The sequence below is a fragment of the Ptiloglossa arizonensis genome, chromosome 1, assembly GCF_051014685.1.
Source record: "Ptiloglossa arizonensis isolate GNS036 chromosome 1, iyPtiAriz1_principal, whole genome shotgun sequence".
Taxonomy (NCBI): Eukaryota; Metazoa; Arthropoda; class Insecta; order Hymenoptera; family Colletidae; genus Ptiloglossa; species Ptiloglossa arizonensis.
The window spans coordinates 20,263,432-20,289,830 of NC_135048.1; the positions used below are offsets into that span (position 1 = coordinate 20,263,432).

General features: G+C 35.6%; 3 protein-coding genes across 4 annotated transcripts in view; 2 read left to right on the top strand and 1 right to left on the bottom strand.

Moving 5' to 3' along the window:
- LOC143143747 (dual 3',5'-cyclic-AMP and -GMP phosphodiesterase 11) overlaps window positions 1-12,871 on the bottom strand; it is a 155,797-nt gene extending 142,926 nt beyond the window's left edge. The window contains exon 1 of one of the 2 annotated variants that reach the window (XM_076305415.1): window positions 12,561-12,871. Coding sequence is in view for 1 of the 2 variants with exons in the window: in XM_076305392.1 (XP_076161507.1) it covers window positions 1,277-1,292 (16 nt within the window). In the remaining variant the exon portion in view is untranslated. Of the gene's footprint in view, window positions 1-1,276; window positions 1,326-12,560 lie in introns of those variants that run through there. The other variant, XM_076305392.1, reaches the window with a different exon arrangement.
- Window positions 12,872-14,582: 1,711 nt separating this feature from the next.
- On the top strand, window positions 14,583-17,963 carry Kel (kelch protein). Its single transcript, XM_076315636.1, has 9 exons — window positions 14,583-15,018; window positions 15,185-15,331; window positions 15,536-15,940; window positions 16,020-16,273; window positions 16,371-16,598; window positions 16,682-16,854; window positions 17,000-17,140; window positions 17,283-17,538; window positions 17,629-17,963. The coding sequence occupies exons 1-9, from the start codon at window positions 14,948-14,950 to the stop codon at window positions 17,817-17,819; spliced, it is 1,866 nt and encodes a 621-aa protein (XP_076171751.1). The 5' UTR covers window positions 14,583-14,947; the 3' UTR covers window positions 17,820-17,963.
- Window positions 17,898-21,233, top strand: LOC143148869 (uncharacterized). Its single transcript, XM_076315650.1, has one exon. The coding sequence runs from the start codon at window positions 18,030-18,032 to the stop codon at window positions 19,431-19,433; it is 1,404 nt and encodes a 467-aa protein (XP_076171765.1). The 5' UTR covers window positions 17,898-18,029; the 3' UTR covers window positions 19,434-21,233.
- The last annotated feature ends 5,166 nt before the right edge of the window (window positions 21,234-26,399 follow it).

The following is a 26,399-nucleotide window of genomic DNA, read 5'->3' on the forward strand; positions in this document are numbered from 1 at the left end:
CGGTTTCGTCGATAATACGATCTCGCGCTACAGTCGGAATAAAGGCAATTTGCCGCTCAAGGTCACTGTCCTGGTCACGAGATGACATCGCCCGAATCACGTCCCTACTTTCTTTTACGTCGCGTCAAATTCTCCGTTCGAGAGACAAAGTATACGAACACCCGGCTTAGAGGATTTCGTGCCTTTTCAAGGGAACACCCTTTCCCATTTTCACGCAGTTCGGACACTCGTTGATCGTTCGTACCGGTGCGTCGCAGATGCGTAAAATCGCTACAATGTATAATACATACATTCGCGGGGAAACTTGAAATTTAACCGAAAAGAATATATATTTGTATATATATTTTATATATATATGTACATATTTATTTATATAACATACATACATATACATGGCACTGAAATTATTTTGCTTCAACTTCGAGTTTCTCAACACATACATACATATGTATCACTGGGATATATATATATATATATATATATATTTTGCTTCAACTTCGAGTTTCTCAATACATACATATATATTGTATGTATTGAGAAACTCGAAGTTGAAGCAAAATAATTTCAGTGCCATGTATATGTATGTATGTTATATAAATAAATATGTACATATATATATAATATATATATACAAATATATATTCTTTTTGGTTAAATTTATATATATTGGTTAATATATATACATATGTATATCTATTAAAAAGCGATGGTACCCTCGAAGTCTTCGAAATCGATTTACAAAGAAACACTTTAACATCTCGTCAACTACATAAAATTATATTTCACGCGATTATGATACATGTACCTACACCTACCCTAGTCTGTGACTGAGAAACTTAAAGAGTCGAAAAAACACTCCAACATAAAAAAAAAAGAAAGAAAGAAGTAGAGTTATGGATGTATTTATTTACACGCACACACACACCCACACACATCTGTCCACATCTACATGTAGAGCGAATAATACAAGGTCGCGAACAGAATTAACGGGCGATAAAATTGCACCGTTAGGTACACGCGTAATAAAATAAAATTCTTCGCCGGCGAAAGAATCGTCGCGGTGCGGCCGTTCCTCCGTTCGGCAGCGCGAAGTGTTCGATTTTCGTGCGCTGTCCGCGAGAAATAATAATAAACCGCGAGCCTTTAGTTAAAGTATCGTAAACGTCGCGGGTAACGATACGATGAACAACGAGCTCGCAAATTTTACAACGCGACCGCAATAGAAGTTTAATTTCTCGGGAGGTTACGCAACCACTTAGAATAAGACCTCACGTACCTTCGTGACGCTGCATCTGCGGCTGCCCGAGCACCCACCTCGTTGCGTAGAAAAGAAAATAAAAAAAAAAAAAAAACAGCGAAAATTTAACAACGAAGAACGTTGATCGCGTTCACCGTTGTGAAACACTCTGTACACTCTGTACACTCTGTACACTCTGTACACTCTCGTTGACCACCGGTCTTTCGTTTTTGATTATTACAATGACCCGCGCGGCTCCTCGACGAGGGGTACGGAGGGCGAGGAAGATGGGCCACGGTTCGATTACTAATTATCGTCCGACGTAGCAACGCGACATATGGAGTTTCCGTGACGCGGAGAATTCAATGGCGATTCCTCAGCCCGGCCGTCATAACCGGACACGACAGGAAACCCGATAATTAATTTGAAAAGGTGACTCACAGATCGATCTACCGGCAAAGGTGCATCACGCCGCGCGCCAATTTTATCAGCGTCGTGCGTCCGCGATCCTCGAACGAAATGAGGAACGGGTGCAGTCGATCCATTCATTTATACCGTGCATTCGAGGCGAATTTCCTGCGTAATAAACGGACCGCCGTTTCCGGCCATGGAAGGAAGGAAGAAACGAACGAAGGAAGGTAGGATGGAAGGCAAAGCCGCGCGCTGAAAGAAAACGGATGCGGGCCCCGGCGATGTTTTCTCGTGCTGTCCATAAACGCGGTTACGGGGAACTTTCGGCCCGAATCCATCCGATAACGCGCGCGACGCGCCGCGATAACGATACGTCGTTCCTATCCGGCATTATCTAAAGTGCTTTCACGGCGAGTTCGCTGCACTCGTTGACTCACCTTATGCCACGAATGTTTTCGTTGTCACGTATTACGTATCAAAGTGGAACACTATTCCGATTGTTCGCATCGGTTTCGATCGTTATGTACCTACGTTGGTATACCTTGCGGGGAAAAAAGACGTTTTCTTTTCCTTGTGGTTCACCGGGATCGAATGTGGTGTTCTTTGTTTTTTCTTCTTCTTCGATACGTTTCCGATTGGGTGTGCGTAGTATCGTACGAGTTGAATTATTGTAGACTTTTCGAGGGAATAAGAAGTTCGTTTTGCTCTTTGGTATTATCAGTAAATAAATGTCAAGGGAATGTAGCTCGTTTGACGGATCGTAGCAATTGGCGATGTAGATCGAAAGTTCCTAACCTTTGATTGGTCGCTGCGGTGGATTTTCTGTATCGAGGTAAGATTTCGTTTCGCTACTCGAAAAGGAGAAATTGTGCTTTTCGTAGGTACGCTGTGGATCGATATGTAAATTGTGATGAATATATTTCATGCCGATGTGTAAATAGTTGTGTTCGTACGATTGGTGGATGATGTTGAAGTATGAGAAAGTTGTGTGTGTATGATCGAAGTATGTAAATAGTTGTGTATGTATGTTTAAAGTATATAAATAGTTGTGTATGTATGATTGAAGTATGTAAATAATTGTGTATGTATGATTGAAGTATGAGAAAGTTGTGTGTGTATGATTGAAGTATGTAAATAGTTGTGTATGTATGATTAAAGTATGTAAATAGTTGTATATGTATGATTGAAGTATGTAAATAGTTGTGGATGTAGGTTTAAAATATATAAATAGTTGTGTGTGTATGATTGAAGTATGTAAATAGTTTTGTATGTATGATTGAAATATGTAAATAGTTGTGCATCTACGATTGGTGTATGATGTTGAAGTACGGGAAACCTTAAGAGTATTGAAATTCATGATCACGGAAAATTATGAAAAATTACGTAAAATATTTTCTTTTTATTATTTTGAAATATCAAAATGTTCGATCTGTATACAAAGAATATATTTGTGCAGCATCGTTTATTAAAAATGGAACAAGTTAGCCCGTCAAAATCGACGAGCCTTTAATATTGTCACTGCGCTGAATACGATGGTTGCATTCGCACTATTCGTACATTTTATAAAACCGAGAGTTATTGATAATCGCGTTCGAGGAAAAAGAGTCGCGAGTCGAATAAGTTTACGAAACACTGGTATACATCGTGTTTAAAAACGAAATTTCTTTATATCGGTGCTTTGTATATAAAAATAATCCAACGTTTGCGTCTTTCTAGGCATTCTTTCGTTTCTTTTATTAAAAGAACATTTTTTTTCCGCGCCAATAAACATAAAATAATTTTCTTCTTTTAAACTGAATTAGAAAAATTTTAATCTCGGATTTTATTTCAAATTGTACTCTCTGTACCTGGTTTAAGATTTTTATATTTTACATTCTTTATTAAACGAAACTTCTTTTTTCGTGTATTTTAGATCACAAGAAACAAATTATCATTAGATTTTTTTTGCACGTGTATCTTTAAGATTTATTGTATTTCTGGATAGGTACGCACTGTCGAAACATTCGAACGAATTAAAATTGTGCTAGTTGTACGTTATCGTTCCGATTAATTAAACAAAGAACCCTGACAAATTTACCGATACTCTGTATTCATTTACTTCTATCGTGGTAACTTTACATCGAACCTATTATTCGTCCAATTTAAAATTGAAACGGTCCTAAACAACAGATCGTTGCCTGATCAAAATCCCATTCTACTGCGTACGCTTTGTCCTATATATACACTACTGCTCGAAACTTCTAATAACACCAGTTGGTATCAAAAAGATTCGTAAATTTTTCTCTCGGTTAACAAGCTGCACAAGCTGTTTCCAAACTGTTTGACCAATCTTTATCAGCGTGTTTTGCTAATCATACTGATAAAATAATGTAAACACAGGATCGCATATACTTCCAACTTACGGAAAATACATCAACGGTCTGTCACGCACGTAAACAATATTTGCTATTGCTCGAATATGATAACGAAATGTAAACAATCGTAGTTAGATACCGTACAACGATAAGAATTACACTATTGAAAGTTTCAGCTTGTTTTCGCGCGTTAGAGGTCCTATTTTGAAGATTTTCTTAAATATGCAAATTGGCCCCACGTTGATTCAAATATTGTCGGTTTTGGAAATAATGTGATAAACATCGATAATGGAGGATAAATTAACAGGCACGCATATTTTAACGAACGCAACCTTTCATCTGTATTCATCCTGGTGTACGAAATTGTAACATATAGTTCCAACCCTACTTTAAAGTCACAATAACGTGCATCGATCGAAACTTTTAATCTGTACAAATTACGAGTGGAATAGACTCGAACCAAATTCAAAATAACCGAACATTATATAATATAAATATCTAATCGTAGAATATACTTTCAACAAGTGATTAACAGTCATACTATTATTAGTCGTTCACCGATAGTTGCAAAGCGTATGTAAAGTGAGTTTCCTTCATGAGTTCTAATTTGAACACAATTTTCCAACATATTCTACTGAACGCACATTCAATGATTTCTTCGTCAGCCAACGATTTCTGTATACTATCTACTAATTTCCTTCTCTTGTTTTTTTCTTTTTTTTCTTTTACTTATTTTTCCTTGGTGAAAGTGAAAATTAATTTTGATCGCTACCAGAGGACTTTCTCCTACGTACACACACATATATACGTAACATTGTCCAAAAGTTGCAAGATTAAAATGAAATTTTTAATTGCTATTTTCAACGACAAGAATTTTCGATAATTTGTTCTCGAAAAATTTAAGAACACCCTTCGAGAATTAATATTTATATTGTATCTGTACGATCAAACATTTATCATCTTCATTCGTTTGAATAATATCTGTCTCGTGATTCACAGGGTATCAAAATATTCGTTCACGCTACTGGTTTTTTGCCAAATACGCGCTATCACCTAAAGTGTCGGGTTTCTTATTCGGTAAGCATCGCACGTACGTACACGTATTAGAAATTTCACAGTGGCATCGTAAATCAAATCGTCCGACTTTCGTTTCCGACGGTTTCGTGGCCACTGTACTACGTCGAGGACACTAACATGAAGATTCGTTGGGTTTCTTGTGTACCTTGGTGCATGCAATATGCTCTATTTATAAATTTATTCAATTTCAGGCGTAGCTCCTCTACTCGTTTCACAGGAAGGAAATTCGAACGAAGAAACTGGTAAGAAAACTTTACACGATAATGAAATTAACTCGTCTTCCATTGTACACTTCGTGAATAAAAACTAAATCGTCAAGATTAAAAATATCGTGAACAACGAACGTAGAATGCAACCTATAAACGTAATACTTACGCGCGTATCAATTATCAGGATTATTGTTCAACAGTTTTAATTGGAACTCGAACAGTTCGAATATTCGACTATTCGAATGAGAAAATACTCATGCATATGCAACTATTTGAATAATGTGTATACTAACGATGCATTTGAAAATTACATCTTGTCATCGAACGATTATCGTGTCACGCATACAAATGAATCGCCGCGGTGAGTAAACTCGATGATTCTTAGGTGTTGGATAATCTGTACGTATACGAAACTATGTTAATGTATTGATGTATTGTTATCGAAATACGATACTCGTGTAATATCTTCAAATTATCCAACGTCATGTTCGTAAACTATTCGACGTGTAAGTCACTATCATCATTTCGCGTAAACGATTGCTGTTTGTTACTAACTCGAACGTTTTATCAGCGGCGGATCTATCTTGGAGCTTACGAAGCTTAAAAAGTTAGATCAGTGGAAAGTGTTAACAAAAATCGATTCTTTTCGTTTAAATTGAACAACTCTTCTCTTCGAGAAGGGATACCGATGTTTGCCGAGTTATTTTAAATTGAAAACATCGTAGTAAAATTTCGAAACTTTTCCTACAAAATCGCATCAAAAAACGAAATTATTATTCACTTTGATCGGTCGCGTTACACCATAATGACAAATCTATAGTTTGAAGATGTGCTTGACTTTTGGATTTCGGTCAAGCCATTACGGTGATGTCCCGTTAAACAGCCTGTCTTGTCTATTTAAACAGTCTATTTTCAGCGCCATCTATGCCACGATTCGAATCCAATTTTACATTCGGTAATGAACGTGATTTTCAGAACACGTCCCTTGCCCTTGACATTGACGTATACGCTAACGAGGCGTCTCATTACCTTATCCAGCGGTAAAAATCAGATTACGTTGATTCTGACTCCGAGTAACTTAAACAGTATCTCCACGTGACGTCGTTGAAAATTAAAGCTGATTAATCGCGTAAAGGATGTCGATAATGGTATCTACTGATGTTCTCAGTCTTCTCTCCTTCGAATGACGTTGCTCTATCATAGTTATGCGTCATTTTATTATAACGCAACGATGTTGACGTCAATGTAAAATATAGAAAACATACTACTTTCGGACTTACCGTTTTGTTTTTTGTTTTTTTTTTTCTTTTTTTTTGTTCCGTCATTAGCGGGAGAATGTATAATTGATTCCAAACACGTGTAACCGTATAGAAATAAATTACCGATCAAAAATTTATGAAAATGAAACAAAACGCTCGAACGGAATTTAATATTTCTAGTAATTTTCTTCAAGAAAAAGCTGAACTAATTTTCTCATTAACGAATTTCACGGTTGCGATACAGGAAAGTGTATGTGGGCGATAATTAAGGTTCGTTCATACTCGAATCCACAATTGACTTACTAATGTAATTTTAAACTGAAAGTGCCAATCGAATAACGCTGTTTCTACTATCGAAGTACGATGATTTCGATTTTCTCTTAATAAGTTGCTTGCTCGATCGCAATTAGCGCTTTCTAATTTTTTATTTCTAGATGCGGTACAAGCGACAGTGATTTATCTTAAATCGTAAAAGTGTAAATAAATCATTTTCAGCGGTATAAATTATTGTAATCGGTTAGACATTGGCGCGAAATAGATGACGAGGGTTCGAATACTAAAGTTGAAACGTGAAAATGCATCATTTTCGTACATTGTCTCCACGAAAAGATTATTTGCCACTTCTAATTAGAACCAAGACTATTTAAAACACTTCATACTCGAATATTTTATAAGCATTTGAATAAGCTACGAATAAAGTTCGAATACTCGAGTATTCGAATATCGTTATTCAAACGATCGAGAATTCGAGTATTCGAATATCATTGTTCAAATGATCGAGAATTCGAGTATTCGAATATCATTGTTCAAATGATCGAGAATTTGAGTATTCGAATATCATTATTCAAATGATCGAGAATTTGAGTATTCGAATATCGTTGTTCAAACGATCGAGAATTTGAGTATTCGAATATCATTATTCAAACGATCGAGAATTTGAGTATTCGAATATCGTTATTCAAACGATCGAGAATTCGAGTATTCGAATATCATTATTCAAATGATCGAGAATTCGAGTATTCGAATATCACTATTCAAATGATCGAGAATTTGAGTATTCGTATATCGTTATTCAAATGATCGAGAATTCGAGTATTCGAATATCGTTTGAATATTTAAGTACCATTACTAAATTACTACTTTTTCTTTTCTATGGTTGAAGACGTAGCGTATCGAGTTGTAAATTGACGAAATTCGTACATCGATGTTTAAACGGTCCGACGATCTAAATACACACGATTGAATTTCGTTTAAACAGTGGATTACGAGTATTACAACAATAAAACCGTTCTTCGAACTATTTGGACGTTAGTCGGATAATGAAACTGAAAGGTGACAATCTGGAAAGAACCGTTCATATTGTGCAAACAGCGAATCGTCGATCGTTTACAGTGGGGAAATAATCGTCCAGATACACAATGCACGTTGCGTGTAACCTTGCACTTGTAACAATGGTGCACATACACTAGGAGCTCGCTCTTCCTCACTGTCGGCACGTTTTATCGCGCCACGACTAGGTCTATTTCTACTTTGCAAATTCTCGTTTTGATCGTCCAGCTAAAAACGGAAAAGCCGCAGTTTGCGTAATATAAATTTCATTTCCATGCATCTGCAAAACGAATGTAACACTGCGGTTCTTGGCAACGAGTCAATTTCTGAAATACCTTTTATTTTTAAAACACCGATCAAATTGTCATTGATTTTGTAACTGGACCTGTTTGGACCAATTGAGGATCTATTGAATCCGACGAAGGACGAAATTTTACTTTTATCGTGAAAGAATTGTAAACCAAGTATTCGGTAGACACACAACAATAATGTAATATCTGATTTTACATTTGGTAATTTAATCTTGAAACTACATGTTTTTATGTAATTGTAGTAGTGTTCTAATTAATGGTGTATGTGTATTATATACGTATATAATTTAATTGTTCTGTATAGCAAATTTTGTTTTAATATGTTCAGTCCATCACATTAACGAATCAATGAAGTATTAGAACAAATTGGATCACAAGGACTTTCGTAATTGAATCGCATAAGAACTTTGATAAAGACTTTGATAATTTGTATTTATTTTCCTATAATCTGTTTGGAGATTAATAATGTTACTTTTGTGGACGAATCTTTTATTGTAATTTATTTATTACAATTTATAGAGCAAAGTTGAGAAACAAACCGATATTTTTTCCGATTTCTAAATGCATTGCAAAATCAAAAGAAATTTTTAATAAGCAAATAACTCCAGTGTTCATTCTCATAGGGTTAAATCTGTTTCAAAATGTTCACGCATTATATGGATCGAGATTGCAATGATCACGCAGACTGCAAGGTACTAAGTAGAGAATTCCGATCGACTATAGCGCATGCAATTCGTTACGTACTGTTCACCCAAGCGATCTCTAATTAATACGACCGCTTATTTTTTAATTCGTTGTTAGAGATGGGATTCGTTCAATAATTTAGTATTCGAATGCTATTAAAAAAACTTCGAATACTATTGTTTGAATATTTGAATATTCGAATATTATTGTTTGAATATTTGAATATTCGTATATTATTGTTAGAATATTTGAATATTTGAATTTTCGAATATTTGAATATTCGAATTTTCGAATTTTCGAATATTTGAATTTTTGAAAATTTGAATTTTTGAATATTTGAATTTTCAAATTTTCGAATGTTTGAATTTTCGTATATTATTGTTAGAATATTTGAATATTTGAATTTTCGAATATTTGAATATTTATATTTTTAAAAATTTGAATATTTGAGTTTTCGAATATTTGAATTTTCGAATATTTGAATTTTCAACTTTTCGAATATTTGAATTTTCGTATATTATTGTTAGAATATTTGAATATTTGAATTTTCGAATATTTGAATATTTATATTTCTAAAAATTCGAATATTTGAGTTTTCGAATGTTTGAATATTTGAATATTTGAATTTTCGAATATTTGAATTTTCGTATATTATTGTTAGAATATTTGAATATTTGAATTTTCGAATATTATTGTTTGAATATTTGAATATTCGAATACTATTATTAAAAGAGAATAATGGCTTTAAAGTTTTTGATTTATAGTCTACATCACGCGATTAAAATACTATGGATATTCACATACGTTATTAGCGCACAAAACATTCGAATACTGAAGTAGTCTCATAGTAGGAGTTTAAAGCAAATTCGCCAAATATTTGAATCACTAAATTGTTCGAATATTCGAGTATGACAAATTCTACAAGTAACCTTAACCAACCCTACTCGTTGTCAAAGTGCATACTTTTTATTCAGAAATATTTACGAAGAATGTTAACGAAGTGAAAATTGTGCAAGGAAGAATACATAGTGAGTTTTTTTTTTTTATCAAAATCGCAACTGTCACGATTCCGGCTTAACTCGATGTATTTGCAAGTTTGCAAGTTAAGGCAACGGTTATATGTACACAACGTATATTTTGAAATGCCAGATAACTTGATTGAGATAACGCAAGACGTAGAAATGTAATCGATGGAAATGAAACGAGTACTACTATTTGCTCTTAACGTAATTACGAAACGAGTTAAATGAGTCATTTTTTTTTTTTTTAAGTACAGTATGTCCAGTTTTAAGAACCATCGAATCGAGTATAATTGTAGTTACCAATTGATGTGACCCAATTATCTTGAACTGATTTACGATCAAGATAAGAATTGCAAATTTGTTTATTTTACATACAAGACTTAAAAATGCTTTAAAAAACGGAGAACGATACTTTTAACTTGATTAAAATGCAGTGAAAATTATTACTTGCGCTGCTCAAAAAACAAAAGCTAATATAACAATGCGTCATTTTCCTATAAATAATTCAGACGAACATTAATGAGAATAGATGCTCTATAATTAACAACATGCTTTAAATATAAATACATTGGAATATCTTGCAAGTAAGATACAAAGTGTTTATAAAATAAGAAGCCCAACCCTAATAATACATTATAGTTTTCTTAATGACAATAAAATATAAACATAGATCTGAAAGTGCTTTGCTTTCTTAAAATTTCTTAAAATTTTCTGAAATTTTATATCAGTGGAATCATCGCTGATTATCCCCAGCGAATTGTATTTTATAAATGATATCTACAGCGATGCATGACACCTGATTTTAAATACATATTGTATACATTTAACAAACGAAGTGAAGTTCTCGCGCGAAGCAATTATGAATTTTCACAATGCTGATCAATGAGCAGATAGAAATGTATATTCTATCTTGGGCTTTCAATCGTGTCATTATGTGGTAACAGTTTCGTGGAACGTCTGCGTTTGGAATCATAAGTATCATTTACTTGGATTGTATTTTACACTGTGCACGCTGAACACTCAAAACTAAAGATATTTCGCGATGAAAGAGTTGGAAGATATTTCTTCTAATAATTACTATATAACAATTTCAGATCAACTCCCTCGTTCTTAATACAGCTACTGTATACGACTACGTATTTAGAATTGTAAAATAAAACGTTACCAACGTCTATAATTTAAAATTTGTGAATAGAATTAATACCTCTTAGTACTGCATAGATGGCGCTGGCATATATTTTGACATAGATTTAAAAATTTCCCTGCAAAATAGCCTGATAAAATGATAACATTTGTTGAAAATACAATAAAAACTTGTTAAACTATAACATCGTTTAAATATTTCAAGTGGATTTACGAATGAATGGCGGGAAAAAATATTTTTCATAGGAGCACATTTATTATAAGAACTTTGCAATGTAAATTATTATACGTATTTTCGATTTAAAAAAAAAAAGTCCATTACACGTTTTCAAAATGTTAAAATGTTTCAATAAAGTGATTATATCATCGAATGTGGATAAAAACACTAAGAAATATTTTTTCGTATATTTTGCATCATTTGAGAATGAAGAGGTGCGTGGTTGATCGATCGCGTGAGAATAAATCAAACGACTGTACGAAGGATGTTACACGTTTTTACCCTGCATCTTCGATCAGTGGTAAAGATAATTAAAGGATAAAAAATACTAAAATTAAATTTGAAGAATTATTTCAATTGCATAATTTTTTTACTAATATAGAAATTCGAACGATCGAAATTCTATTTTATTATAACGACTAGAATACGCTTAAAGAATTTGTCTCCTTATTTGAAAAACACTCTGTATGTAATTCATCCGAATGATTAGAAATCACTAACAACTTTCTCATAAACATTTTTCGTCGCACGAAAAGGCCTAACTACGAGAGAACTCATTGTAAATGATTTAACGAAACTTGTACAGTAACTTCTCGTAAAACAACACGAATATCTTTCGATGTTCTTTTTACACAATGCAATGAAAACGGTTTGCATCACGGAAACGAGAACACACTTGACTTGGATGTACTATGATAATAGATGCTCGGTATATACTGACGAAGAGTGCAAATAAAATAAACTCCAGGCTCCTGGAGATAGCGCTGCTCTCCACGCGATGCAACTTTGAACCACGTGTTCCTCCACAAAAGTGCGAAGCGAACCGTAGTTCCTTGAGTCAGGTAAAAAAGAAGGAAAAAAAAGAAAAAACGGATATTTGCAACCAGTGCATCTCACGGTCATCGTCGTATCGTGATCGCACGCAATTCAGAATTATCACGTTCGTTTCACTCGATTAATCGCCGATGGAAAACGATACAAACCGATTAAAACCCACTGGCTTTTGAATGTATAGATTACAAATAGAAGCGGCGTAACAAATTCTATAAGCAATTATATTCCTTGAACACTGTCTCGCGTGCAGTTTCGAGTGTCAAACGACGAATTAAAGTGAACACGGCACGGTAGTCGAGTAAAACACTTTTAAAGGTCGTAATGTAAACAACGCGACGTTCGATAGAAGGAAAAAAAAACAGAAGACTCGAAGTCGTGAGAGAGCCACGAGGAAGTGCGTTGCACCTCAAACACAAAGTAAACAAAGGAACCAAGAGAGCGCAATAAAGACGAGTTGCGTGGAATCGACGTACCTTTCGAAGAAACGAAAACGAGGAAAGTTACGGTGAAGAAACTGCTCCTCGCCGATAGGATTCTGCGTCAGGAAGACCGGATCGACTTTCGCGATCAACGCGAAATTCCTTCCTTCTCGGTTTCTCGGTGTTTTCTCCCGCGTCGGAGGTGTCCGGTCGACCATGCACGGCGCGTACAGGATCGTTCTCGCGTCAGTTCGAATTTCGAAATTCGAGACGCGCCGATTCTCGCGGCACGATGGCGAGAATGAGAACGAAAAAATCAAATGAGAAAGCATCGACGCCTATCGCGGCGCAACGAAACGCTTCCACAGCGGGTTGCCGGATGACTGACGAGCCGTATCGCGCCTATTGGCCAGCACTGAAACCGCGACACCTGGCGCCCCGAACTTCGAAACACTCCTAATTCCGGACATGCCATCCGAGAACACCTGTCACTTAAATGCCCGAAACTTCGTAACTTTGGAAGAAATTATTAAATTGCGAAACGCTTTGGAACAGGTTCCGTTATATACTAACCAAAGGTTACATTTTTTACCACGAATGTGTGTATATATACATATATATATATATATATATATATATAGGTGTTACTTCACGAAACGTACGAGATTAGAGTACACGTGAATTCAAATTCGACAAGAAACGTTACATACGCGGGATCCCGGTTCTGGAAATTCTCATTCCAAAAATTCGTTAAGGAACGTGTCGCAATTTTGTAAAAATTTCAATATCGTAATAGTTCTCCGAATTTTCGAGTTGTCTCTGGAAGTAGTTTCGCGCGTTGTGCACGGAATTCATTATGCAGAAAACGTACAAAAAATTATGGTACATGTACATGTCCCGACATCGTAAGAGTGTTTTTATTGGTATTGTTGCTAGTCGATATTAAATTTCAATGAAAAGTGCAAGTGACGTAGCGGAACAAGTTCAATGGATAGATGAATGTAACGGAACAAAACTTTTCAACTACGTATTTAAGATTCTCGTGGTACAATTTGCAGTACAAGATACACTGCACAACGATGACATAAGTTTGCACTTTGCTTCGCGACGAAATACGTTACAAGCTCTTACATAACTGGTAACATAGGCATTGGACTCTAGCGTGAGAATTAAGTTCCCCGAACAACTTTGCAAGCAATTTATCTGGATCGCTTATAGTTTCGTATAGTTATATCGAATACAAGTAACGTAAATTGATAATGAGTTAGAAATTTGATCGATGTCAATTCAATATTCAAAAATGTGTTAATCATTTTTCGATACGTATTGTAATGAAATTAAAATACATGGGAGAATTCACCCAAAGTTGAAAATGTTTCCTATGTTTGAATTACGTAATTTAAAAATTAAGAGTCACCTTTAACGATTCCTAACCATAAAACAATTCGTCGATTCCACGCCAACGATTTTCTAATGACAAACAGGATGACCTTAATGCTTACGTATTGAAATACTTATCTCGTATATGTATTATAGCTGAGAATATTTTTAACGATACAAACTTACACTATTGATATTGTTTGTCAATTCTCGAAACTTCATTAATATACTGTTAATGGAATTATTTGTTTCTTATGAATGGTCGAAAAATGTATGCACTAGTTGTTGCACATTTAAAAACTGACTTTTTGGTAACAAAATTATTGTACTTAATTTTAGTTGCGTTGGCAAACAATTGTATGAAAATTATAATTTTTTCCAATTTCCAAATTTTATTTTTTAAATAAGTTTAAATATTCAAGTGTTTAAAATCGACATATTAGAAACATTTATACGAATTGAATATAATCAATCACTTAAATAAAATTCTCACTACAAACTTGTACCTTAGTAGCATTTATTCTTTTAGCAATTTCTATATACTACATAGAATTGTTTATTTTAAATTATGACGAATACTCGTTACATTTAAGTACTCGGTAATACAATGATACGCCAATAAATTAATATTTAAAGGGACGAAATAATTCTTACGATATCCAGCAGATGTCGATAGTGGCGTATGTTTTCTTTAACGAAAGCATCGAGAAACAGTAAATGACGTTTGGAGATCGAATAAGAGCGAAACCTGATGTAGTGCCTGCGCACATTGTCAAAATATTATCATTGGCGTTTATACAGTTTATAGTTTTCCTTACAAAAGTTTTGTTTCATTTCTTCGATTCAGTATCAAACGACGTGTATGCCGCTATAACGCCGTGACGCATCTAAAAGATAACGTAAAGTCGGTAGCATCATTTTCGTTTCATTCGCACAGCTGATGTCGATTGTGAAACGATGTTTGTACAAACAAATAATTCGGGCCACTTTTCATACCATTGATTTAAATTGAAGTGAAACGTATTACCCGTCTTTGGTAAAGGTTTTGCAAAACAGCTGAAATGGAGTCGGCGGGACAGGGTCAGGTGCAAAATTCCTCCAATAATAACGATAGTTCTGAAAACAAGGGAAGGTGAGATTTTTGTTATATAAGATTTGTTTATTTCGATCTGTCTAATTTGTGTCGCTGTTGCAGTAAATTTTGTCAGTTTTAATTTTGAAATTTAAACAATGATATATTATCTGATATTTTTAAATAATAGATATATATTTCCATGTATATTTCTTTTTCCTTTCAGTTGCTTGCTACTTCGATATGCTAGTCAGAATTCTTTGGACGAGAGTTCACAGAAACATGTACCCCGAGAAAGTGGAAGGGATAAGCCACCTTATAGGAATCATCATCACACAAATCGAGCCTTTGATGTCATTAATGAAATGCGAAAGTATGAGATTCAATGTATCCCTTTTATTTTGTTATAAATTTCTTTCCTTACTTGACAATTTATTCTACTATGAATATATGTATCGTATATGTCCAAAATAGAGAGAATTATATTTGAGTCTCTTTTTGGATCTTATAATTTATATTTAATGTTAAAAGATTTATATTTAATACTTTTGAAATGAACGAAGTAATCGTTTGACAGGAAAAATTTGTTATGCGATGTAACATTAGTGGCAGATGGAGGCATGGAGGTACCTGCGCATAAAATGGTTCTTGCTGCCTGTAGTCCTTACTTTTATGCTATGTTTACAAGTTTTGAGGAACGAGATCAAGAAAGAATAACACTACAAGGTGTTGATTACTCTGCACTAGAGTTGCTCGTAGATTATGTATATTCTGCAGAGGTACATGTGACTGAAGATAATGTACAAGTGCTATTGCCAGCAGCAAATCTTTTACAATTGACCGATGTCCGTGATGCGTGTTGTGATTTTCTGCAAGCTCAGTTGCATCCATCAAACTGCCTAGGAATTCGTGCATTTGCAGATCTTCATGGTTGTCTGGAATTATTATCACACGCGGATAGCTACATTGAACAACATTTTTCGTAAGACAATGAGATATTTTTACTTTTATTTGACAATACATCTTTTATCTTAAGGGCAATCATTTTGTCATATATGTAGGGAAGTGGTGGACGGTGAGGAATTTTCAACATTAGCACCGCAGCAAGTTGCTAAACTGATTTGTAGTGATCGTTTAATGGTACCTTCGGAAGAAAAAGTATTCGAATGTGTGATATCTTGGGTACACCATGATTTGGAAAAGAGACAAGCTCATTTAGCTCAATTAATGGAACATGTGCGCTTACCTTTGCTCTCGCAAGAATATTTAGTACAACGTGTGGAGGAAGAACCGCTTCTTAAAGCAAACTTACAATGTAAATGATAAAACGTATACCTTTATGTCGTTACATGTGCGCTGTGATTTAATGTGAAAGCACTAAACATTTGTATTTTTGTTAACAACATATCCAGGTAAAGATTTCTTAATTGAAGCTCTGAAGTATCATTTACTTAAAGGAGAACAAAAATCACTATTTAAAACACCTCGTACAAAACCCAGACAACCAAGAGGATTACCTAAAGTATTGTTAGTAGTTGGTGGACAAGCTCCAAAAGCAATTAGAAGTGTCGAATGTTATGATTTCAAAGAAGAAAAATGGTATCAGGTATCCGAATTACCTACACGTCGTTGTAGAGCTGGTAAGTAATACTTATATTTTTAATTAGATTGCTTGAATATATAACAATTTGTTATACAGTACTATGTAATTTATAATACAAAGGTTTATCCGTCCTCGGTGGTCGAGTCTATGCTGTTGGTGGATTTAATGGATCTCTCAGAGTACGAACGGTAGACATATATGATGCAACTACAGATCAGTGGTCACCTTGTCCAGAAATGGAAGCGAGAAGATCAACACTTGGTGTAGCAGTTCTTGGAAATTGCATTTATGCTGTACATATTTTATTTCTTTTTTCCGCGTACATCAAGTTGTATTACAAGTATTATAATATTTAATTTTCTTTCTTAAAATGTACGTACAAAGTAGTTTTCTTTTTCTGTAAATATTTTATTATTATTAATGTGCGTAAAAAAATAGGTTGGTGGATTTGACGGTTCGACTGGTTTAAATTCCGCTGAGGTATATGATCCCAGGACTCACGAATGGAGGTTAATAGCACCAATGTCAACACGTAGAAGTAGCGTTGGTGTGGGTGTCGTTAAGGGATTACTATATGCTGTAAGCTTAATAATATAATTCATTAATATTAACCGTATTAGTAAGTTATCAGATCCTTGATAAAGCTAATTACCGTAAAATAAATATCTTATTTGAAAAATTGATTTTACGACCTATAAAATATAAAACTGGTTTGTTATAGGTTGGCGGTTACGATGGAGCTTCGCGACAATGTCTTTCTAGTGTTGAATGTTATAATCCAGAGAAAGATCAATGGAAACCAGTACCTGATATGTCTGCACGTCGTAGTGGCGCCGGTGTCGGTGTATTAGATGGAATTTTATATGCTGTAGGGGGCCACGATGGTCCTTTGGTTAGGAAAAGCGTAGAAGCTTTTAATCCAGATACTAATCAGTGGACTCCAGTCAGCGATATGGCCCTTTGCCGTAGAAATGCTGGTAATTCATTTTATTTTCAATAAAATTATATTAAGGATTATTCTATCGGTGACTTGTAATTTGTACCGAAAACAAATACTTTTATGATAGGTGTTGTCGCACTAAATGGACTTTTATACGTGGTGGGAGGTGATGACGGTGTATCGAGTTTGGCGTCCGTAGAAGTGTACTCTCCGAGAACCGACACCTGGACAACTCTTCCCACTTGCATGGGAATTGGTCGTAGCTACGCAGGGGTGGCAATAATCGATAAACCAATGCCGTCTACGACATCGATGTGAGGATTGCAATCCGCTGGGCATGTAACAGAACAGAACACGGACCCGGGTGCCGAAACGTCGGATCAAACACGGGAAGCCGGGCCCAGCGGTGTGCAAGTCCAGAATCCAGATCAGAATGTACTTCAGCAATATCGTGGCGCTGGTCACAACTGCCAAGGCTCGCGTTGCGTGTGCCAAAGGTACGAGAACGGGGAATTAGCGGCTGTAGTCATGAATCAGAACAGAAATAATCAAGAAAGGGACGACAACTATCAGAATGCAGGCCGTGGTGCGCGGGGTTTTCAGAACCGACCCGGTGGCTCGGTACAAGTGTATCCGAACTTCAATCCGAATTATCAGAATCCAGTAGATATAGTTCATAATTACAATCGGAATCGTCAACCGCAAGAACCGGAGGAAAATATTTACGAGAGGTTGGACAATGACGATGACGATGAGAACGCGGATAACCGTGAAGTTGGTCGCAATGAGCCCGTAGCTCAAAACAATCAGAATAATCTAGGCGATCACACGTACGAGAGAATAGACGACCGATACTCTTGCAGTGGTAGAATGTATTCTCGTTGTTACAAATATCATATTTTAAATCACATCGCTGTCCCGAATTTCTTAAACGACATGGAATCCAGAAACTCGAACCAATACGACCAACCCAGACAACTGTATCTGGATTCGTCGCGGTTGTCCAGCCAATTTTGTCAGAATCGGTTGGGTAGGTTAGGTCGTAACTGTTTCTCCACCGAAAACATTGCTTACGCCTCGTCGACCGGACGCACCATTTATCCACTCGGTTACAATTGCATGTGTTCGTTCTGCAGACACTTGGACACTAGATATTTGTGTCATCATTGCCATAATCTACACAACAGACTACGCTATCAGGATGGCCTTGCAGGTAATTCTAGGCATTACATATACCAGTTGCCCAGAAACTGTCGATGTCCATTCTGTCGCGGTGAATACTCGTATGTGAAACTGCCCGTTACGTCTTGCCCACCAGCCGAATCGTGGCGGATGGAATGTCATTGCCGAAATCCTGGTAATTGTTCTTGTAGGTGCAGGGTACTTTCTAACTGTAATTCTGCTACTCAGGTGGTTAGATACCTCGATTGGATCAATAGAGCTGGCCCGTCGGTTAACAATCCACTGTACGCTACAATTCACTTTGGTAGACCTTGCGTCTCTGCGCTTGGAAACGCAGCTAGCGGAGGAGGCAACGCAGAACCTGGCACTTCTGCGTCAAATGCGTCAACATCTGCATCCGCGGCCAACGAACCTGGTACATCCTCGAACGTCAGACCGATGTTCTCGCCACAGAATCCTTCCACTTCGCGTGCCTCTGTTTGCACCGCTAATCGCTCGACCGAGCGGCAACATACCTGCGACGATTCTTGCATCAGAAATCAGAATGGAAGCGTCGCTGGCATCTGCCAGTTTTTCGGCAGATGCGAGAGAGCGGAATGCAATCACAGCAGATTATCCGTACATTGGTGGATTGTCAATAAATGGCTACCATCTTGGAATCCTCAAAATTTAGAGAGGAATATGGATCCCGTTCCCGCGATGGAGGAAGAATCCCAAAACCAACACGACAGCGATAGCGACGATGCTTAAACTTGAAAGCTCATCTGCGATTTACTGCAGTTACCAGACACTGATTGTTCGTTGTTCAGACGCCACTGAATCACGAACGTTTAAATAACACAGGACTCAATATTCGTGTCCCTTTATTTTTAACGAGAATATCGTAACGAAATTGTTGTAATTTGTGATACTTGATGAAATAATATATGCACACTTCTCCCTATACGGTAGGCAAGTAGACGATAGTGCGTTAAATTGTTTTTTTTTTTTCGTTTGTGTTACGAATGTTCGGTTTATTAAGAATTGAATTGAAAATCGCCAGGCAAATAATTTCTGAATCGTCTCGTTCAGATTAAAATTCTTACCCAAGAGGTTGTGCATGTATTGACAATAAGATCGCTTTATATGTGCTCTGATATTTCCAGATATTTATACTTGAGGATTAAATGAATATGAATTTCGATCATACGTTTGTAAGTATAGAATCGATTAAGTGTAAGGGGCAATCAAAGCTTAGTTTTGGCAATGTAATAAGTTAGCAACTTAGAAACTATTTGAAGTAATGACTTTTTTTTAATTCCTTTATAGTATAATGTTCAGTTGTTTCGTTATACAATACAAAAAAAGCCACCACCTTTATCCTGTTAATCATCATTATAAGTGACTACGTGTATCATAGACTATCTTTAGGAGATGTGTGTTGTATTGGATAACAGTATAAGATGTATAGAAATTGTAACTTTTATAATTCATAACCGATTCATCGATTGTTTTTGGCATATTTTTACAATTTTAGTAATAAAGATATCTGAACAAGATAAAACACAAATACGTTCCTTTAAAAAATAGTTGTTGCATGACGAAGATTTTCAAATATTATTCATCGGTTTTTCAATTGAAATTTGTTAATCATTGTTCAACAATGGTTGAACAGATAAAATATGACAAGTTTTTGTTCGAGCGTGACGTTTATTGTAAATAGAAGTTTATGACAATTATCCTTTGCGAACGACATTAAATACTATAGTCGGATCGAAAAGAATTGGCCGTTCAAGGTCATCGGGGGATCACCTCTCCACCGTTCTATTTTTAAATTCTTCGTGCACACACTTTCTATTTTTCAAACAGAAAGGTAAATTAGCATGCCGTGAATTTTCAATTAGGGTAGTGTCTTTGAGCGACCAATTGGGTTCGAGCCGTTTATAGTTACCACGCTCCATTGACGCATATGGTTTCCGTCATGAAAAACAAAATATAATGTTAACTCGTAATATTTAGATACTATGCGTGTATACTATTAATCAGTATTAAATTGTCCTTATAACGTTTTAGCTTACAGATAGAATATTTAATTTTTATACAATTCTGGTCTCGAATTTACGAATTGTATAATAGTATTTACTCTGTTTAATCATTCGATTAGATTTAAAGGTTCGATTTAACGCGAACTTATAAGGACAGATTTGGACATATCCTTAAAATCGATTATGACTTAGGGATTAATCCGTACGTAAGATTGACAACAGAACAAAACGTTTTGAGCCTAATGTACTAAATTCTAAGAAGACAACTGTTAGGTTGGTTCCCTGAACCACGACATAATGAAACTCGATGGATTTACAAAATGTATATTTATTTTTTGTATTTAGTAGTTCGTATTGTACACTACGAGAAATGTTCAACCGAATAAAAAAATGTTATTGTAGAGAATCTAAGGTTAAGATTGTTCCTCCAAATGTTGCGACTATCGAAACTGATCTAATTGTTATTTACTTACAAGTTTTATTCTCAAAACATGTTGAATTTATACACTTTATTAGCCATCCTCGTTAGACACTGTACTCCAAAATAAATGTCACCTGAAAAAATATTTAAATTACCGAGACAATGAGCCAACACTAAAGGTCACTTCAATTATTTTAAGTAGCACATTCTGTATACTTTCATCGAACAAATTCTTAGAAATCTATACGAAAACAATAAGAATGCACGATGAAACGCACAACGAACATTCTTATATTCCAAATTAACAATTATAGTACAAGCAACAAAGAAGCGTTACGTGCAATTTAAAAAATCGGGTTGACCTTGCCATAACCTAAAAAAGACAGAGATGGTAACACGCTTACATATGGAAATTAATGTACGAAATTTACCATATTTAACAGACTTGTTAAATTTTAATCTGCAACATACGCGATTAAAATTTTATTCATCCTGTTCTATCACACGATGCAATTACCGAATAAAATAAAACCATTCGCTATATTGAAAAACAATCGAAACATATTATAGTAAATGCATCGACGGTTGTGTTCAATATGTACAATATGTAATTGTTAATTTGCAACCATTAGAACACGGATTATCGTTAATCCGTCTTTTCACCTAATAATAATGTATTGGCACATCAGAGTGTGCCAATAGCGGGCTTTGTGTCGGTTTCGAACCGCAATACAATTACCTACCTCGGAACGCTTTTGCAAGAGCAAATGCCTCTACTATCGATACACTTATACCCACTTTGAGAAAAGTTGATCACTCCCCCATGAGCGAAGGCCAACAGCTATCACTTTGGTGGTATAATGGCCCTAATATCAGCGCGTTGTTACGGTGCACACATTCGTGTCGCTAAATCTCTGTGCTATCTTTCTATCGAGTCTATTAATAATCCTTTATGTCCTTTGCAACGTTGTTGTTATCGATCTTTCTACTATGTGTATTGTTTCTGAGTCGGAGCGTTTCCTGGTTGAATTTCCAAGATCCATCTTCGAAGAAGCAGGTACTGCGACCATCGAGGCGCAACGATACAATTTCTAATGGGGAAAGTCATCGAATGAATGAAAACGATCGAGATGAATCAACCGGAGGAGAAAGAGATAAAATATCATTGATGCGAAAGACGATTGCACCAGGTGAAATTTTTTATTGTTAACTCGTGGAGATATCGTTGCATCGATAGAAAGAGATGTCCAAGTCGAACAAATTTGTCTAGGTTAAAATTTTTCTTTCAGCGCCTCCCTTGAACCGTGAAAGTTCAAGTTAAGGGTAAGCACCGAGCCGAAGTATCAAACCATCGTCGCTGATAACTGTACAGGTGCAGTTGATGCAACACAGGGGAAAATGTACTAAAAATACGAAACAATAGATCGCGTCGTTTCTTGTTCTTTCCATTCGCAAACTGTGGAAATTATAAATAAACCTTTACTTATTATATTCAATATTAGAACCACCATAGAATTTATTCGGTCCAAAAAATTGACGAATTACAGTACACGGAACATTATTGCACGATACTCGAATACTTGAAATGGTCAAGGTTTCGATAAATCACCAAGTTTGTCGAATATTATTTTTCTCTACCATTGTCATTATAATCGATCGATTTTTGAAATTCTACGCAATACTTACGGTCAGCCCGATTTTTTAAATTGCACACAATGCATCTCTGTTGCTTATAATCTAAACGTAATTCTTAATTTGGAGTGTAAAAATAATGTTCGTTATTAAACTCGACTGTACAGATACGCGATACCGTACGCAAGAATACGTACAAAATTAAGATACAACCAGTCGCGTAAGAGGCGAGGTGCACTTAAAAATGGTGTTAGAGTACCTAACCTCAACTAGACACCTACGCGGGCTTCGATTGATATTCGAGGCGATTCGAAACAGAGCAATGGCCGAATCGACGGCGAATACGCAACGTATATGCATAGACACGACTCTATTTAGAGTGGATCGAATGCTCGTCGCTACTCGTTTCTCGGTAAACGAGACTCCTCTGGGAGCCTTCATCGGGCCGAACATCATTCGGGGTGTGCGAACGTCGTGACATTTCCGTCTTACGACTCGGCACGAATTCGCGCGTAAACCGTCCGCGGTTGAAAATTTATGCCCGCGACCGCTAAAATTGCTCTCGGGACGCGCCGATTCGCTCAAACGAGTTTTGTCACGGTCATTTTCTGGAGGATCGTCCTCGTGCCGACAACAGACAACCACCACCCGTACGAACGACAAATATTTCGCGTTGTCACACCAGCAATGTAAACGTTCCAGTCAGCGATAAACGCTATTGTGTTCATGCCGCCGCGGTGCACCAGCGCGCGTTTACAGGGACTTTATCTCAACACCGCGGTTATTCAAGTATCACGGGCGTGGTCCTCATGGCCAGGTACACTCGGACACGATACTTTGCTCAAATAATCGCTCGACCCTTTTCAGCGCGAAGAAACTATTGGGTTGTTCGGAAAGTCGTTTTATTTTTTTTTTTGTGAAAATTGAAACACGATTTTTTTCTAGAGCGTATAATAATTTTATTAAATTATATATATTCTCCGTTGTGGAAAACGAAATTCCGAACAATCCAATACTTTAAAGATACCCGTACGCGGTCGGTATTATTATTAACCCTTTGCACTCGAAAGGCGACTCACAGTCGTCATAAATTTAACATTTACGTTTCAAATAAATTGGAATTTATTGTTAACATTTATGACGGTAACTCGCGTCGTATTGTACCGTGAAGAATTTCAAGATTTCGCGTTCGAATATCTCGCCGAATGTAAAAATGTACGAAATGATAACTAAGTTAAGATAGTTACATTCGAAATTGTGCGTAATTTTCGTTTTAAGGAATTTCGTTGAGCGACTGGTTCTTCGTCACAGAAGAGTCTTCGAGTACAAAGGGTTGATATTCGTTATTGTACAATGATAATTGAAGGATTATACGGTGGATCGATGAAGTACGAAACAATCGAAAAGATTTTCGATATTACAAAAAAGAAAAATTAACATTCTACTGGTTCTGTGTTTAAGTACACTGGCGTTCAGAAATGAAGGAGAAGGAAGTGCACGAGAGGAATTTATTATTTTTTGTTTTTGCTAAGTTTTTAATTCCAAGATTGCAGGTGCACCAATATTAGGTTAACGTTTTCCAAAATTGGACAAGTGTCTTATTATATAATAAAAATACAAAAAATATATTGTATCAAGGAAAAAATTAGATGTGGATAATACTGAACAGTCTTACAGTGGTTCAAAAATTGGAGAACGTGGCAAAATTTCTGACACATTTTCTTCTAGAAAACCGATAAATAGAAACATATTTTTATATTCTTGTCATTTGGTTATATGTTGAGGTTCCTTTTTTTTTTATTAACGTCCTGTGATATCTTATCGAGGGTATTTTACGTTGGAAGAATAGTCATCGATTGGTTATTCGTGTCGAAGAAATATAAACAACATCGAGGAGTATCTATACTAAAATTTTGAAGAATTGTCACTCGAAAACAGAAGTTATCGTACTGTGTACAATCACTCTAGTAAACCAAGTTATTTAATGGTAATGCTCGTAGACGCCAGACGCGTGTACACTTTTCGTGTATCGGAACGTACCGTGAACTCAGATCCATCGAACACTGTGCTTCCTGGACGTAAAGGTTCGATATTTGCAATAAAAAAGGAACAGAACTCTGTTGCGTCAGAATCGTTAATTTATTATGATCGATGGCCGGAACGATACTTGAAGTATGTGGGCGTTGGTCCTGTGCTTGTCACCTTCGAATTCCGATCGGTCTGAAATAGACGAAAAAAAAAACCTGAACGATTTACTATGAATAGAGGCAAACAAAGGAGAAAATAACAGAACGGTCGCTGGAGGATCGAACATACCTGCCCATGTACGATCGAACAGAAGTTGATGGCCGTTTAACAACTTAAACGACAGAGTACTTTTCTATTTGTCCAGTTGTTTGTGAGGGCACTTCTATAGAGATTTCAATAAAATTGCAAGTAATTATTAACACATCACATCGATGTGGTTATAACTTTATTGAAATATAATTGATATCGACGAAATGTACACCGTTTACTTTTGATGTATCTGATAATTAACGCGAGCTGTCTTTAATGATTGACGTGAAAATATATCCTAATTAGGGACTAATTGATAAGGAAAACATATAAAGAGTAAAGACTAATTGACACGAGGAACGTGTTAAAATTAGAGACTTCTTGTCGAATGTTTCTGTATTCAAATATTCGAATACTTCGGTGATTCGAATACTCGAGGAACACGATTCAAATATCGTTCAAATACTTGATCGTTCGAACATTTTCTGCACCGAGTAGTAATTGAGTAGTATCGTGTGAACTATAAATCAAGTTCTTTAAATGCATCGTTCTTTTTCAAACTTCATTTTCATTAAAAATATTACACAACATTTCTGTTTCGACTGAGAAAAAGAATTTGGTTTAGTTATGAGTATTTATCCTCAATTTTATTTCCATGTTAAAGTATTTAGAGAAAATTAAAGACTAAAAATACTTTTTTACTCTTCGTGTTGTTCTGATGGTTAACCGATCTACAGTGACAGTTGTAAACAACTTTATACCGCTATGACTATTTTGGAAAACGAAACAATTCCCAACTTACGTCTGGCAAATGTCTTCGTTTTTTTTTTTTATATATATTTATATATGCACTCTAGAAGTTTGTTCGTTAAAATTTGATTTATGTTATATATTTATTAGTGATATTATATTGGTAACGCTGATCTGTTCTGGGAAATCCCCTTGAGTTACTCTATGAGACATAGATGTTTATTCATGTATATGAATATATTCATATGACGTTCAAATAAACTATTTTGCGAGACACTCGAAAAAGCAAAGTTCGATAGTATGTGTCATAACAGTATTGCCATGTAATAAATATTTCTCGAATTGGTAGATAAATGATCAAAGAAGGTGCTATGGAAAGTAGAGAGTATCTTTAAAAAAAAAGTATTTTATGGATACAAGAAATTTGAAGACACGTCTTGACTATGTTAATTAAACACTTTGTTACTTCTTACTTTCTTTTTTTTTTCAAATAAAATTTCTCTAGGTCTGTTACAGAACGTACACTGACAATACCAAAGTATTTCGTGAAAGAATTGAACGTTTCCAGCAAATAAATGTATCGAGCAGATAAGAAGATCGATGATAAGAAAT

What these genes read in the sequence shown, in the direction of transcription:
- Kel (XM_076315636.1), top strand. Translation starts at nt 14,948, where the DNA reads ATGGAGTCGGCGGGACAGGGTCAGGTGCAAAATTCCTCCAATAATAAC. An exon ending in TACACGTCGTTGTAGAGCTG is followed by an intron (nt 16,599 to 16,681) that starts GTAAGTAATACT and finishes TATAATACAAAG; the next exon opens with GTTTATCCGTCCTCGGTGGT. An exon ending in TTGGAAATTGCATTTATGCT is followed by an intron (nt 16,855 to 16,999) that starts GTACATATTTTA and finishes GTAAAAAAATAG; the next exon opens with GTTGGTGGATTTGACGGTTC.
- LOC143148869 (XM_076315650.1), top strand. Translation starts at nt 18,030, where the DNA reads ATGAATCAGAACAGAAATAATCAAGAAAGGGACGACAACTATCAGAAT.